The 15,655-nt window shown below is 36.1% G+C and overlaps 1 protein-coding gene across 1 annotated transcript in view; it reads right to left on the reverse strand.

Moving 5' to 3' along the window:
- LOC150083056 (leucine-rich repeat-containing protein 45-like) overlaps positions 1-15,655 on the reverse strand; it is a 290,375-nt gene that overhangs the window by 100,522 nt on the left and 174,198 nt on the right. The window contains exon 9 of the mRNA XM_090378378.1: positions 15,125-15,237. Coding sequence (XP_090234504.1) covers positions 15,125-15,237 — 113 coding nt within the window. The remainder of the gene's footprint in view (positions 1-15,124; positions 15,238-15,655) is intronic.

A 15,655-nucleotide genomic window follows, 5' to 3' on the forward strand; every position in this document is an offset into this window, starting at 1 on the left:
TCAGATGTTTAAAATTACTTAACAAGAAAAAGTTCAATTAATATCACATTTTCAGCATATGTTTCATTGGTCAATGAAAAGCATTTAAGATTAATTTACATATACCAACATAAAACCAATTAAAATGTACTGCTCAGGGATTAGACTTAAAGATACATTGGCTGACTGTTAAGACTAATGACAGAGAAGAAAAATACATGGAATACATATAAATTATCAATGAATAGAGAAGCCTAGGGCAGATATAAACTAGTCTGCATTTAAGTCACAATGGGAGTTAAGCAAACTAGGGCAGATTATGGGAGATCTTTGATAAAATATAAAGAAAGACAACATCAACATTAGTAAATATATGTAAATAAATAAATATGTAGTAAATAAATAATGGATAACATCAACATTAGTAAATATATAAATCATCATAATGATTTGCTTCCTAACAACAGCCAAAACAACATAAAAGTTAGATATAAATATAAGAAACCATTTGGAATACTAACCTGCAATTACAAATCCATAGCAACCAATTTAATATCCTATAACACTGACATTAATGACTGCATATGCAAATATAGTAATATGCAATAACATATTGATCCTGACCATGGGCACATCATCAATAATAATAATAATAATGATTATGGCTAGTAATTATGATTAATAATAATTATGGCTAGGGGTTTGCTTACTTCCTTTGCTGCCTCCTTTAATATAACTGGATAGATCCCATCCACCCCAGGTGCCTTTTTTATGTTTATCCTCAACAATCTCTCCTCCACTTTCCTCTCAGTTATTACAAAATCATCCAGCTCACTGCCAATGTTTACTTTACCTACATCATTCTCCTTCCTGAATAACTCCTCGTGCGTGAATGTAGATGCAAAATACTCGTTTAGATTGTTAGCCACCTGAGCAGGATCCTCAACTGTTGAACCATCAATATCCAGTGGACCAATCTGATTCATCCCTTTCCTTCTTGAGTTTAAATAGGTAAAGAACTCTTTTCTGTTTTTCTTTCGTAGTCTGCCTTTGCCTGCCTAATCTCCTTTGTGACTTGGTTACAGACCAACTTATATCTATCATAGGCTTCCATGTCACCCATTAATTTGTATGTATCCCATGCATTTTTCTTCTCTGCCACATGTCTCATTAGTTCATCTGACAACCATTTAAGGCTAAACCTTGAACAATATTTCTTAGTTGGTATGTAAAGCCTGGTAGCCTCCAAGATTAGTTCCTTGAATGCTTCCCATTTTGAGTTTGCTGTTGGTAACATCATCAGTTGGTCCCACTGTATAGAATTTAAATACTGTCTCAGACCATCATAGTCGCCTTTACGAAAACAAAAACCCTTCCCTTTACCTCTGATGGTAGTTACCTCCTTGAGTAAATCCCACTTCAACACACTGTGATCACTGCCATCTAGTGGTTCATTTATCTGCAGATTCTTAATGCATGAAGAATCACTACTGATAATCAGATCAAGAGTACTGCTCCCTCTTGTTGCCTCACGAACGTGCTGATGTAGAAAACAATCATCCAATAAATCCACAAAAGCCTTGCTGGTGTCCGAGTGACCAACCCACAAATTCCGGTCAATATCTGGGAAATTAAAATCCCCCATCATAAGACTCTCTGATTTACTGGCCCACTCTATTTCCCTGTACAATATCTTATTATACTCATCAGAGTCATTAGGCCTATAGCACACTCCTACTCTCAATTTTGATTTCCCTATGCTTATGTCACACCAAACTGACTCGACACTGCCCTGTCCATCGATGTCGACTGGATTCACTTCCTTGGACTTTATGTGTTTCTTAACTAATAGCATAACCCCTCCTCCCCTCCTGTCCTGTCTATCTTTTCTATACACATTGTATTCCCCAAATTCCAGTTCCGCATTCCTTATATCTATGTGACACCACGTCTCTGATATCCCAACAATATCAGCCTTGGATGTTTTGAGCAATACCTCAAATTCATCAAATTTATTTACCAAACTCCTAGCATTGGTGTACACGCAGGTATACATGCACCTGTTTCTATTCTTGGCTACCCTAACACAACCCATATGTTTATTTGTACCGCAATGACTCCCAGCAGTCTCTGAAATATTCTGCATTTTGTTTTTCAGGCTTCTGCTCATTTCAATAGAAGCAGTGCAAGAATCACTTCCACCTCTGCCAGTGGCTACTGTTAATCTATTAGTCCTTGTATCCCCCCCCAACTAGCAGTTTTCCGACCCACCTAACTCTGCCTCGACAGCATCAGCAAAAATTCTTGCACCCTTTATATTTAAGTGTATCCCATCCCTGTAGAAGCAATCTCTCCTGTTAACAAGTACAGTCCAGGCTGAAAAAAATTCTACCCCTTGAGCCTTGCACAATTCCTCCAGGGCCGAATTGATCGACAAGGCTCTCATCATATACTCCCTCCTATCGTGTCTGGGCAGAATTGCAGACACTTTCAAATTCAACCCTAATTCACGGCTTTTTTTCAACAGTGACCTGTACTTGCTAAGTAATTCCACCGGTCTCCTACTCTTAATATCATTAGTGCCAACGTGTACAACTATATCACCTTTTGTGCCCTTAAAAGATGATATCCGCCCTACAACGTCATCAATCTTTCTTTTTACAAAGCATGTTCTCCGCTTCCCTGACCATAGAGTCACCAGCAACTACTAGTTCCTGTGGGACCAGTGCATTCTGCTTAGGGGGCTGCCTCTGTGTTGCCTGATGACCAAGTGCAAGCTCTGGCGTTGATGTGGGCAGCTGAGAGCTTGATGGGCCCCTCAATTTATTTCCTTCAAGGGCATCCACCCTGTCCTTCAAGCTCTCATAAAGGCCCATAACAACGCTGAGTTGTCGCCTGATTTCCTTGCACTCCTTACATCGTGCACACACAAAGACATCCCCCTGGGCAGTATCATGTCCCATACCCGACTGCTCTGCAAACATCAAGCAAACAGTGGATTTTAAAAGACTGTGATTCAGAGGGCAACTGTCCCCCTCAGTTCTCCCTTGAACCACAGCACTCCCATTAACTTGAGCCTTTTGCTTTGCCACTCTGGTCTGAGTCATGATTCCGATTTAATTCAATAAAATTTCAAAACAAAATTAAATCCTTAAGTTATATCCCAAAACAGTTATAACGCTATATTTATTTTTTCGGTATCTAGTGTTTTCTACGAGTTCCCTTTATATAACTTCCGTATCACGTGTACCACTATAGTTATGTATTAATTATTTGTTACGATTAAGTCGTTATATATATATATATATATATATATATATATATAGAGTTAAAAGTACAATTTAATTGACAATAAAGTTTATCAAGATTAATAGATTTACTGATTAATTGACAATATTATATTATGCACTATACTACACTAAGCTAATGCTATCCTGTAAAAATGGCGGGAATTCACGAACGGTACTTCTACGGAAGTATTGATTAGCTTCCAAATCTCGCTATCTCAATTTAGAATAAACTAAGGATCCTGACTAGGTCTATAATCTACTTATAGAAGATAATTTAATATAACAATTGGTTAATAAATCGACTAAATTTGGTTAAAAAAAAAGACCTCTCGTTCAATTTGTAACACGTGGATTTGATACCGTTACCGATACTAAGTAATACCTACAAAATCTCTGCCTAAGTTAAACTTTAAACTAAGTATCGTAACTAGGAATATAAAGCTACTCTAGAAATAAGTTAATATGACAATTTAAGCTAATAAATCAGAAAATAAATCAGGAAAAACTTCTCTGTTCCAAGATTGTAGCAATGTAATCAGTATCAGCATAGGATTACAAACTATAAATTTTAGCACTACTTATGTGTTTTAATTATTTCACATAGACCGTAACATACAACAGTAATATTCGCAGAGCTTTTAGAGTCAGTGCTTTGCTGTAGATATAATATCGCAAATAGATGGAGGTGGAAAAAGATAGTTAAATTTATTATCTATTATAACTAAGTACTTAGATTTTACAAACGTAATAGTTTAACTTAATACATATAACTTAAACTTGATAGGAGATATACGAAATTCATATAACATTAACTCGGTAGGATACTGAAATATATATATAATTATACATATATTTGAATAACGTTTAAAATAGTTGGAAACGGAATATTTCATAATAAAAATAAAAAGGGTACAGCATACATCAGAGGCAGAAAAAAAAGCATATACCTCTACATGATGCTTGAAATATAACCATACAAATAAATTAGAATAAGGATTAAAATTAAAAATAAAATAAAATAATGCCAGCAGTATGGCAAGACAAGAGCGAAAAAAGTGAAAACTAAACCTAAATTACTGTATTTCTCCATGTATAAGACACACCTTTATTCGAAAAATTTGGGGTCAAAAAACTGGGTGTGTCTTATACAGTGGTTGTAGATTTTTTTACTTGCATTTCCCCCTTTTTTGCGCTTGTTGTCTTTGCGCACATTGTTTCGCACTTGTTACCGCTATATTAGGTTACGTTTTGCCACATTCTGCCCAGAAATGGCTCAGAAAAGATTTTCGTACAGTGCTGAATTCAAGTTATGAGGAGTTGTATGAATTTTATGATGAATAAAACTTGAGTTCAATAACTTTATGGAACCATGTATAAGACGCACCTTAATTTTGGGGCCCGAAATTTGAAAAAATTTCGGGCCCCAAAATTAAGGTGCGTCTTATACATGGGGAAATACGGCAAATCAAACCAAGCAGGGAGGGAAGAGAGGGGTAACAAGAGCAAAAATATTGCAGCAGAAACTCTCTAAAATAATTTAGAAAATCTAAATGTACGAATAATAATTCATTGAATTTTAAAAGCAGATTAAATTGAAATTTAATGGTGCCCCCTCTGACGGGCACCAGGTCCAAATTTATGGGAAATATCACCAACAGGGATGTAAACCACTACAATAAAACAAAACAAAAATAAACCAAAAAATAGACTGACCATTACGCCCCATCTCGACAGAGGGCCACAAGGTCAATAATGGTCAAGAAATTGCTGCATTTCGAACGCTAGACAAATCGGTGCAAAGGAGAATCGATCGAAAGATCAGTCCGCCACACGATCCCCAGATCGAACCGCCAATACAGGGGAATTGAACAGCGGTGGTCCTGATGCAGCGAAAAATTAAAAATAGAACAGATACGAGCACTCCAGTGCAAAGCCACACTACTGACAAAAGTAATCTTAACCAGTTTATATAAAGGAATAATGAATTATTTTATTTTATTATTTTATTTTATTTTTAATTTTAATCCTTATTCTAATTTATTTGTTGGTTTTATATATATATATAAAATGTTGTTATTGCATTGAGATATAAGTTTAGCAAAACATTTTAGTGTAATATTTTTAATTGTATAGAAATTGAATTGAAATCATGCCTCAGACCAGAGCAGCCAAGCAGAAGGCTCACAATGATGGGAGTGCTTGAGGGAGAACTGAGGCAAGTGGTTGTCCTCTGAATCACAGCCTTTTGAAATGTACTGCTTGTATGATGTTTATGGAGCTATCAGAAACAGGACATGATAGTACCAAGGAGGATGTCTTTGTGTGTGCTTGATGTAAGGTGAGTGAAGAAGTTAGGTGCCAACTCGGTGTTGTTATGGGCCTTTATGAGAGCTTGAAGAACAGGTAGACACCTCAAAGCAGTGGTGGATTTAGCACTTGAGAGACCCCAGGCGCAATTAAATTTTGAGGGCCCCCCTCTAAAGTGTGCATTCTATGCGCACGTTTTTACTATAGCACGTGCTCTAGATTTGGTGTTGCGGTTTTAATTATTTTGGCTGCGCAATTCTTTCATACATATTTTAACTAATGTTTAAATGAAAAAATGACACAACTACCATCCCTCCCAAATCTAACATTAATACATAAAATTAATACATAAAATCTAGCATTAATGATAATATGTATTCTTCTTCAGATTCACTTATTTCGCATAGATATTTCTATAATATGTAGGAATATTCGCATAAGAGTTTACTAACTTATGCATCCCAGCACATCCAGCAGTAGCCTGTGCAATAACGCTCCTGGAACAGAGAAGTTTTTTCTGATTTATTTTCTGTTTTATTAGCTTAAATTGGCATATTAACTTATTTTCTAGAGTAGCTTTATATTCCTAGTTACGATACTTAGTTTAAAGTTTAACTTAGATAGAGATTTTGTAGATATTACTTAGTATCGGTAAGGGTATCAAATCCACGTGTTACATGTTGCAGCTCCGTTGCACAAGAGGTTTTTTTTTTTAACCATATTTAGCCGATTTATTAACCAATTGTTATATCAAATTATTTTCTGTAAGTAGCTAGTCAGGATCCTTAGTTTATTCTGAATTGAGACAGCGAGATTTGGATGTTAATCGATACTTAAGTGTCCGTAGATTTACCATTCATAAATTGCCGCCATTGTTATGCAATACAAAACATCTCGAACTAGTAGCATAAGCTTAGTATAGTATAGTACACAATATAATATTGTCAATTAATCAGTAAATCTATTAAACTTGTTGAACTTCATTGTCAATTAAATTGTACTTTTAACTACAGTCGATTCCGGTTATTTGGGACACATCGGGACTAGTGCATTTTGGCCCGATTAAGCGGCTGCCCCAATTATCCGAAGTTTCACGTAAATAGTTAAAAATACAATTTACCTCCCCCCCCCTTTACAATTAGTTCACTGTACAATCAAATCACGTTACGACGAACTCAAAATAGTAAAGTACCGTTCACTATACGATGTGCAGTAAGCGCCGGTCATTATGATCACGTTTGTGAATTGAATTTTAATTCTATTAAACAGCGATTCTAATTAGCGAAAATAGGAGGAATATTATCCACAGGCTATAAAAGTAAAGATATATTAAGCACAAATTTACCCTTTATTACCTTACCAATTAAAAAATTAAATGATACGTGAAAATCGGAAGAATATACGTGATAATCGGAATAATTAATACGTACTGTAATATGTACATACTAACTAAACTAGTTGACATTTCTGTTCACTGACATTTGTTGGTGAGGGCTGAAATTTAAAACAGTAAAAAGATAAGCAATCAATAACAAAGAAGAGGGCACACACAAATTGCAAGTAACAACACGCGCAAGTAGAACGGAGTAACAAATTAGGAAGCTTTAAAAATAGGAATGAAGAGAAGATTCTGAAAATTATTTTTTTTTATATGATTGAAGATTCCATGGAAGTGTAAACACATTTCACCATAATAACCCACAGAATTCCAGCTGCCGGTATTATCGCAAATTCAATAAGATCGAGTTTACTGCCCGTTTATGATAGACTGCACTAACAGAAAAGCCCAATAAACAGGTGACTGCTAATTGTTTTTATTGTTTTATGGTTGTGACCTCCAGAAATCCGACCGAACTACGTGGTACAGTCGGAGACAATCGTAGGGTAATCTCCAGTGCTGAGGTCTCCTGCCCCGATTAAACGGCATTTTGTCCCAATTAAGCGAAGTAAACCCTGGCTATTTTCTCGATTGGTTTTTGTTTTTTAAGATTTGCCCCAAATAAACGGCTGTCCCGATTAACCGGTGGCCCAAATAACCGGAATCCACTGTATATACATTTAACGACTTAGATTACGTAACATAAATAATTAGCAAAAATAAATAATTAATACTTAACTTGATACGGAATTTATATAAAGGGATTTCGTAGATAACACTCAATACTGAAACATAAATAAAGCATTATAACTGTGTTGGGATACAAGTTTAGGGTTTTAATTTTGAACTGAAATTGAAATTTTATTGAAATTAAATCGAAATCATGACTCAGACCAGAGCAGCAGAGCAAAAGGCTCAAACTAATGGGAGTGCTGTGGCTCAGGGAAGACTGAGCAGGGCAGTTGCCCTCTGAATCACAGCCTTTTAAAATACACTATTTGCTTGATGTTTGTGGAGCAGTCAGGTACGGGACATGATACTGCCATGGGGAATGTCTTTGTATGTGTGCAATGCAAGGAAATCAGGCGACACGTTGTAATGGGCCTATATGAGAGCTTGAAGGACAGGGTGGATGTCCTCAAAGGATTAAAAGTGAGGGGCCAATCAAGCTCTCAGTTGCACACACCAACACCAGAGCTTGCACTTGGCCATCATGCAACACAGTGGCAACCCCCAAGGCAGAATTTGTCAGGGAAACGGGAAACATACTTTGTAAAAAGAATAGATGGAACAGGACCAGGGTATGTCTGCCCTGGTCCTGTTCCCTGATCTGCCCTGGTTTGTCCCCAGGGGCAAAGGTTGATGACGTTGTAGAGTGGATATCATCTTTAAAGGGCACAAAACGTGATATAGTTGTACACGTTGGCACTAATGATATTAAGAGTAGGAGATCAGCGGAATTACTTAACAAGTACAGATCACTGTTGAAAAACAGCTGTGAATTAGGGTTGAATTTGAAGGTGTCTGCAATTCTGTCCAGACACAATACGAGGGAGTATATGATGAGAGCCTTGTCGATCATTCGGCCCTGGAAAGATTGTGCAAGGCTCAAGGGGTAGAATTTTTTTCAGCCTGGTCTGTACTTGTTAACAGGAGAGACTGCTTCTACAGGGATGGGATACACTTAAATAGAAAGGGTGCAAGAATGTTTGCTGATGCTATCGAGGCAGTTAGGTGGGTCGGAAAACTGCTAGATTGGGGGATACAAGGACTAATAGAGTAACAGTAGGCACTGGCAGAGGTAAAAGTGATTCTTCCACTGCTTCTATTGAAATGAGCAGAAGCCTGGAAAATAAGAGGCAGGATGTTTCAGAGACTGCTGGGAGTCACTGCGGTACAAGTAAACAAATGGGTTGTGTTAGGGTAGCTAAGAATAGGAACAGGTGCATGTATACTTGCGTGTACACCAATGCTAGGAGTTTGGTAAATAAATTTGATGAATTTGAGATATTGCTCAAAGCATCAAAGGCAGATATTGTTGGGATATCAGAGACGGGGAGTCACGCAGATATTGTTTTGATATCAGAGATGTGGAGTCACGCAGATATTGTTTTGATATCAGAGACGTGGTGTCACACAGATATTGTTTTGATATCAGAGACGTGGTGTCACACAGATATAAGGAATGCAGAACTGGAATTTAGGGAGTACAACGTCTACAGAAAGGATAGACAGGATAGGAAGGGAGGAGGGGTTATGCTATTAGTTAAGAAACACATAAAACGAAAGTGAAGCCAGTCGACATCGCTGGACAGTGCAGTGTTGAGTCAGTTTGGTGTGACATAAGCATTGGGAGATCAAAATTCAGAGTAGGAATGTGCTATAGGCCTAATGACTATGATGAGTATAATAAGAAAATGTACAGGGAAATAGAGTGGGCCAGTAAATCAGAGAGTGGGAGATTTACTGGCCCACTCTATTTACTGGGGGATTTACTTATAATGGGGGATTTTAATTTCCCAGATATTGACTGGAATTTGTGGGTTGGTCACTCATATACTAGCAAGGCTTTTGTGGATTTATTGGATGATTGTTTTCTACGTCAGCATGTTCGGGAGGCAACTAGAGGGAGTAATATACTTGATCTGATTATCAGTAGTGATTCTTCATGCATTAAGAATCTGCAGATAAAGGAACCACTCGGTGGCAGTGATCACAGTGTGCTGAAGTGGGATTTAATCAAAGAGGTAACCACAATCAGGGGTAAAGGGAAGGGTTATTGCTTTCGTAAAGGCGACCATGATGGACTGAGACAGTATTTAAATTCTATACAGTGGGACCAACTGATGATGTTACCAACAGCAAATTCAAAATGGGAAGCATTCAGGGAACTTGTCTTGGAAGCTACTAGGCGTTACATACCAGCTAAGAAATATTGTTCAAGGTTTAGGCCTAAATGGATGTCAGATGAACTAATGAGACACATGGCAGAGAAGAAAAATGCATGGGATATATATAAATTAACATGTGACAAAGAAGCCTATGATAGATATAAGCTCCTGCCTAACCTCCTTTGTGACTTGGTCTCTAACCAAGTCACAAAGGAGGTTAGGCAGGCAAAGGTAGATTATCAGAAATCTTTGGCAAAGGATGCAAAGAAAACAGCAAAGAGTTCTTTACTTATGTAAACTCTAGAAAGAAGGAGATGAATCAGATTGGTCCACTTGATATCGATGGTTCAATTGTTGATGATCCTGCTCAGGTGGTAACAAACTAAATGAATATTTTGCATCGACATTCACACATGAGGAATTATTCAGTGAGGGGAATGCTAGAGGTGTATTCAACTCTGGCAGTAAGTTAGATAATCTTGTAATAACTGAGAGTAAAGTGGAGGAGAAATTGTTGAAGATAAACACAAGAAAGGCACCTGGGGTGGATGGGATCTATCCAGTTATATTAAAGGAGGCAGCAAAGGAAGTAAGCAAACCCTTAGCCATAATTATCCTCCTTAGCCAAAGGAGGATCAAAGGCTGACACAAGTAATTATAGACCTGTGAGTTTAACTTCTGTTCCAGGAAAATTAATGGAGGCACTGGTTAAAGGAGCACTGTAGGATCATCTAGACAAGACTTCAGTTATAGCTCGGACACAGCATGGTTTTGTTTAAGGGGAAGTCTTGCCCGATCAATTTGAATGGATTCTATGATGCAGTCACAAAAGAGCTGGATGTAGGGAATAACTTTGATATTATATACTTGGATCTTAGAAAGGCTTTTGATACTGTTGCACATGGAAGGCTGCTGCACAAATTGGAGCAGTGTGGCCTTGGAGGCAAATTGCTGCTATGGATAAAGCGGTGGTTGAGGGGAAAAAAAAGAAAAAGAAGAAATTTGCCTTTAGCCAGCAGGTAGCTGGTTGGTGGAACAGACTTCCATCCCTAGTTGTGGAAGTTGATAGCCTAAATAAATTTAAGGCTCAGCTGGACAGGTATTTTGAACGAACGGAGGGGTGAAGTGGAAGGGTTTTTTTTTTTTTTCTTTTTGGCTGATGCTGCATAAGCTTTCTTTCTTGCATCATATGCCTCTACTAATGCTAATGCTAACTTCTCATATTAAATTATAGTTTTATTTATTTTTTTTTTTTTGGCTGATGCTGCATAAGCTTGCTTTCTTGCATCATATGCCTTTACTAATGCTAATGCTAAAACCCTTCCATTTCACCCCTCCATTCGTTCAAAATACCTGTCCAGCTGAGCCTTAAATTTATTTAGGCTATCAACTTCCACAACAAGGGATGGAAGTCTGTTCCATCAACCAACAACCTTCTGGCTAAAGGCAAATTTCCACACATCTATCCTACATCTGTCTTCCTCAATTTGAATTTATGCCCTCTCAGGTGATTATTCTGAGCAACATTAGAAGAAAATCAAAACAACAGCAGTTCCAGCAATGATGCCTCAGGAGCCCCACTGATAATACTAGAATAATCTGAAAGCCACCATTAATCACAACCCTCTACTTCCTATCCTGTGAGTCATCTAATGATTTTACCCATGTTCCTCCCTGGAGCATTTCAGAACCACCTACCACTTGAGAACAGTAATGTACTGTGATTGATTAAGTTTAATCCATGTCATACAAAACATAAGCAATATAACCCATCCAGTACTCTGGCAAATTAAACAGATACTAACAGACTTCACAAATAAAAAACAAGGGATACTTTTCTGCTGGATACCAGGACACAAAGGGATAAAAGAAAATGAAGAAGCGGACAGAATTGCAAAATCAACCACTAACCTTCAAGAACAATATTTTGCAGTTCCACATAAGAACTACAAGCCAATCATTAAAAATCGCTGTCTAACCCAATGGCAAGAACTCTGGCAAAAACAAACATCGAATAAATTATATGAAATAAAACCAAAAGTTGAGCACTGGAAAACGAGCATAAGGAAATTAAAGAGAGAAGAAGTTGTTCTGACCAGATTGGGGATAGGACATACGCATTTCACAAATGGTTATCTATTACATGCAGGAGAACCCCCAAGATGCCAAGTATGCAATACTATCCAAATAGTTAAACATATACTTATAAAATGCCCAACATATGAAAATGATTGACAACGAATTTTTTCATCATTATATAAAGGAAACCAAAATATCACCCTTAAAGATCTTTTAGGTGATAAGGAATACGTATCAGATATTTTTAGATTCATATAAACAATCAACATATACCATCTGCTGTAAATAATAACATAATACCACAGAAATATTTAACCTTCTTACATTTGAACAAGATTTATATACAGAGAACATACTACAACAAATGAACTGGCGCAATATGATCTCCATTGTCAATGTGCCAATAAACACCAAAACAACAACCCATGTTCCTGACTTCTTCCATTTTAAAAAGTAACTTCTTGTATGGAAGAGAGTCAAATACATTACTGAAGCCAAAATAAACAACGTAAAAATTATTTCTGATATCCAACTAACAAGTACCTCTTTTAAACAACTAACTTATTAAAAAGATTTTGCCTTTACAAACTTTGCTTTGTTTCTTTCAGAATACCACAAGACTAATTTATATTAGCTCTATATAGCAGATGATAATAAATAATGTTTAAACTGAATATTAGTGATTCAATTTGACTCAAAGTTAATAGCATAGCTTAATTTTTGAGGTACTCACCTTTTTTATAATGTGCAATTGATGTTGAGATAAGATGGATAATAGTTGAATTTTAAATTGGGGTGAATATGGATAAGTTAAAATTTGAAAACAGAATTAAAATATGCTCAAGGAAGTAGAAGTGCACATTTTTGTCCTTGGTTGTCATAAATTAAGTTGAAATGACTGAAGTTATGGGATTATAAATCAAGAAGGCCAATAGCCATAATGAACTGGCTTTCGTTGTTCACGTCTTCAGTTGGCAATAGTGAAAGGAGAGTAAACGTGTGTATTTAAAGAAACTCTAAGTTCCCGTGATGCTCTTTGGTGCATGTGGGAATCTCAGGTGAGTGAGATTCCAAGCCGGGCAAAGGTTGTAAGGTAATTTAGCATTTGGTATGTTAAGATTAGAATGACGGCAAAACCATTCTATGACTAGGGCTTCATACTGAAAAATTTTAAAACTAGATTTCAATTTGATGATAGGAATGGCTGAATCTACTGAAGGGGCATGGTTGTGGGATTGTACATGTAACGCAAGTTCTGTGTTTGATTGTCCTGTCCTAAAGCTACTGTAATGGTAATACGCTCGTGTATTTGATGTTTTTGCAGAGCCATATTTAGAGGTGGTACTACCAATGTAGCATGCATTGCAGTTTTGTTGACATTTAATTAAGTAAATAATGTTGTTCATGTCACTAATATGGTATTTTTGTGTATCTGTATATGAATTAAACATTGATCCTAGTTTATTATATGTTGAGAATGTAAGGGTGATGTTGGTGCCAGCAAATATTCGACGAAACTGACCAGAAAAATTACCGTGGTAAGGAAGGACAATACGTATATTACTGCTGGTAGTGTGTTTGGGTGGTTTGTTGATATTATTTTGGGCAGTGGAGATAATTTGTTGAATTAATTGAATAGGATATTTTCTGGATACGAATTTTTCTGTTAGACATTGAAGTTCATTAGAAAGATCTTCTTGTGTAGAACTGTATTTGATGGCGTTATAAATTTGGTTATAGAGGACAGCTTTTTTTGTACTAAGTGGATGATGTGACTCAAAGTGTAAGTATTTCCCAGTGTGGGTATTTTTTTCTGAAAATTCTGGTTCCGAGTTTAGTATCTGTCTTATATATGATGAGGTTGAGGAAATTAATCTGTCTGTTTGCTTTTGTTTCAAGAGTATATTTTAATCTATTGTGGACAATAGATTAAAATATACTCAATAGATTAGATTAAATATACTCTTGAAATAGAAGTAAACGGACAGATTAATTTCCTCAACCTCACCATATATAAGCCAGATACTAAACTCGGAACCAGAATTTTCTTATCTCAACATCAATTGCAAATTATAAAAAAGGTGAGTACCGCAAAAATTAAGCTATGCTATTAACTTTGAGTCAATTAAAATCGGTATAGTAAGAATTCTACAATTTATCTAATTGATTCAATTTGTTAAGAATCAGCTTTTTAATTAGGACCACTTTTAAATCATTTTTGTTTTTCTGCTCCCAACAAAAGTGGTGTGCTAGTGGGTGATATTAAACTTAATTTGACATTATAATAAATACCTGCTTTATACTTTTCAAAAGTTTATAGAAGTTACTTTAAAATTTATTAAACATTTTTGTTGCCTAAATGTGTGGTATCTATAGTGAGCACCATTCATTTATTTTCCTACTACACGCAACATGTTGGTTGCATGTAGTATGAAAATAAATTTACCAAAACAGCTGCTGGCTTGCAACAATAACTTTTCAACTATTAACAAAACATGAAAAGATACTGAATATTAAACATCAAAAACTAAATGAAAAATCACTAACATTCCAATATTGCAGAAAATGTAACAGTTGAAGGGATTCAAGATCCCTCCTCTTAATGTCATAAGATAGGCTATAAATCAGCCCAGCACCAGACAAATCTGCCAATGCCAAAACATTATCCTGTGCTTAAAAAGGAAAAATTATGGCAATGCACAAGTCATCTTTCTCCTCCCCCCCCCAACAAGGTGGATCCACACCATATCACACAACTAAAATTGTTAAATGAATCAGACATTCCCAAATTGTTGCATCAAAAATTCCTCTATGACTAATATGGCTCTGAACTACTAGTAATAACAATAGTCAGATCACCTTAATCACAACCCTTTGCCTCCTAATCCTGTAGCCATCCTGTGATTTGTGTAATCATCTCCCTGTGTTCCTAACATATTCCATCTTATAAAGATCACACTCGGCAGTATTACATATGACATTCTGAAGTGACTGTCTCATCATTATGCAACAGTGAGACAGTCACTTAATGCATAATGGCATTTAATTATACTCTCACAATAGCAATGGACTTACACAGAATGCAAGGACAGATGAAAGCACCCCGGAACCAAGAGTCATATTATAGCTTATTACAGGAATGAATAAAATTAGAAATACAAAACAAGCTATATTATCTAATTTATATCACTGCATCTCACCTGGACTCTTTTCCTCTCTTCCAAATTATGTAGTTCTTCAGCTAATTTGTGTGTTTTATGCAACTGCTCAATCTTCAAGCACTGTCTTTCTGCATTGCTATGTAAAGCATATGCTAAAATATACAAGTATTTAACAAATAATATTTAAAACAAGTGGTATACAAGTGGTTTTTAATTAATTTTCTTACTAATAAAATGAAACTTAAAATATGTCAGAGCCATTTAAAATTTATATATTCATTTTTGTTTTTAAAAACTTACAGCAAATGGAGCAATTTTTCAGTGAGATTCACTTTGTATTGTCCTGTATGTGGAGACATTTGTTCAATCGATGTGAGAGTACTTCAATCCAAATTGTATAGAATTTTTTTTTGATTTAGTATGTTGTCACACAGCCTTGGCCTTGATGCTTTCATCACTTCAGAACTTGCAGCCACCAAGATGAACTTTTAGTGATCCAACGAGATGATAATCACATGGAAATAAATATATGTTGGACAGACAATTTGGGTGATCAAGACCCTCTAATAT

The sequence above is a fragment of the Mastigoproctus giganteus genome, chromosome 7 (assembly GCF_048544385.1).
Source record: "Mastigoproctus giganteus isolate SK-2022 chromosome 7, ASM4854438v1, whole genome shotgun sequence".
Taxonomy (NCBI): Eukaryota; Metazoa; Arthropoda; class Arachnida; order Uropygi; family Thelyphonidae; genus Mastigoproctus; species Mastigoproctus giganteus.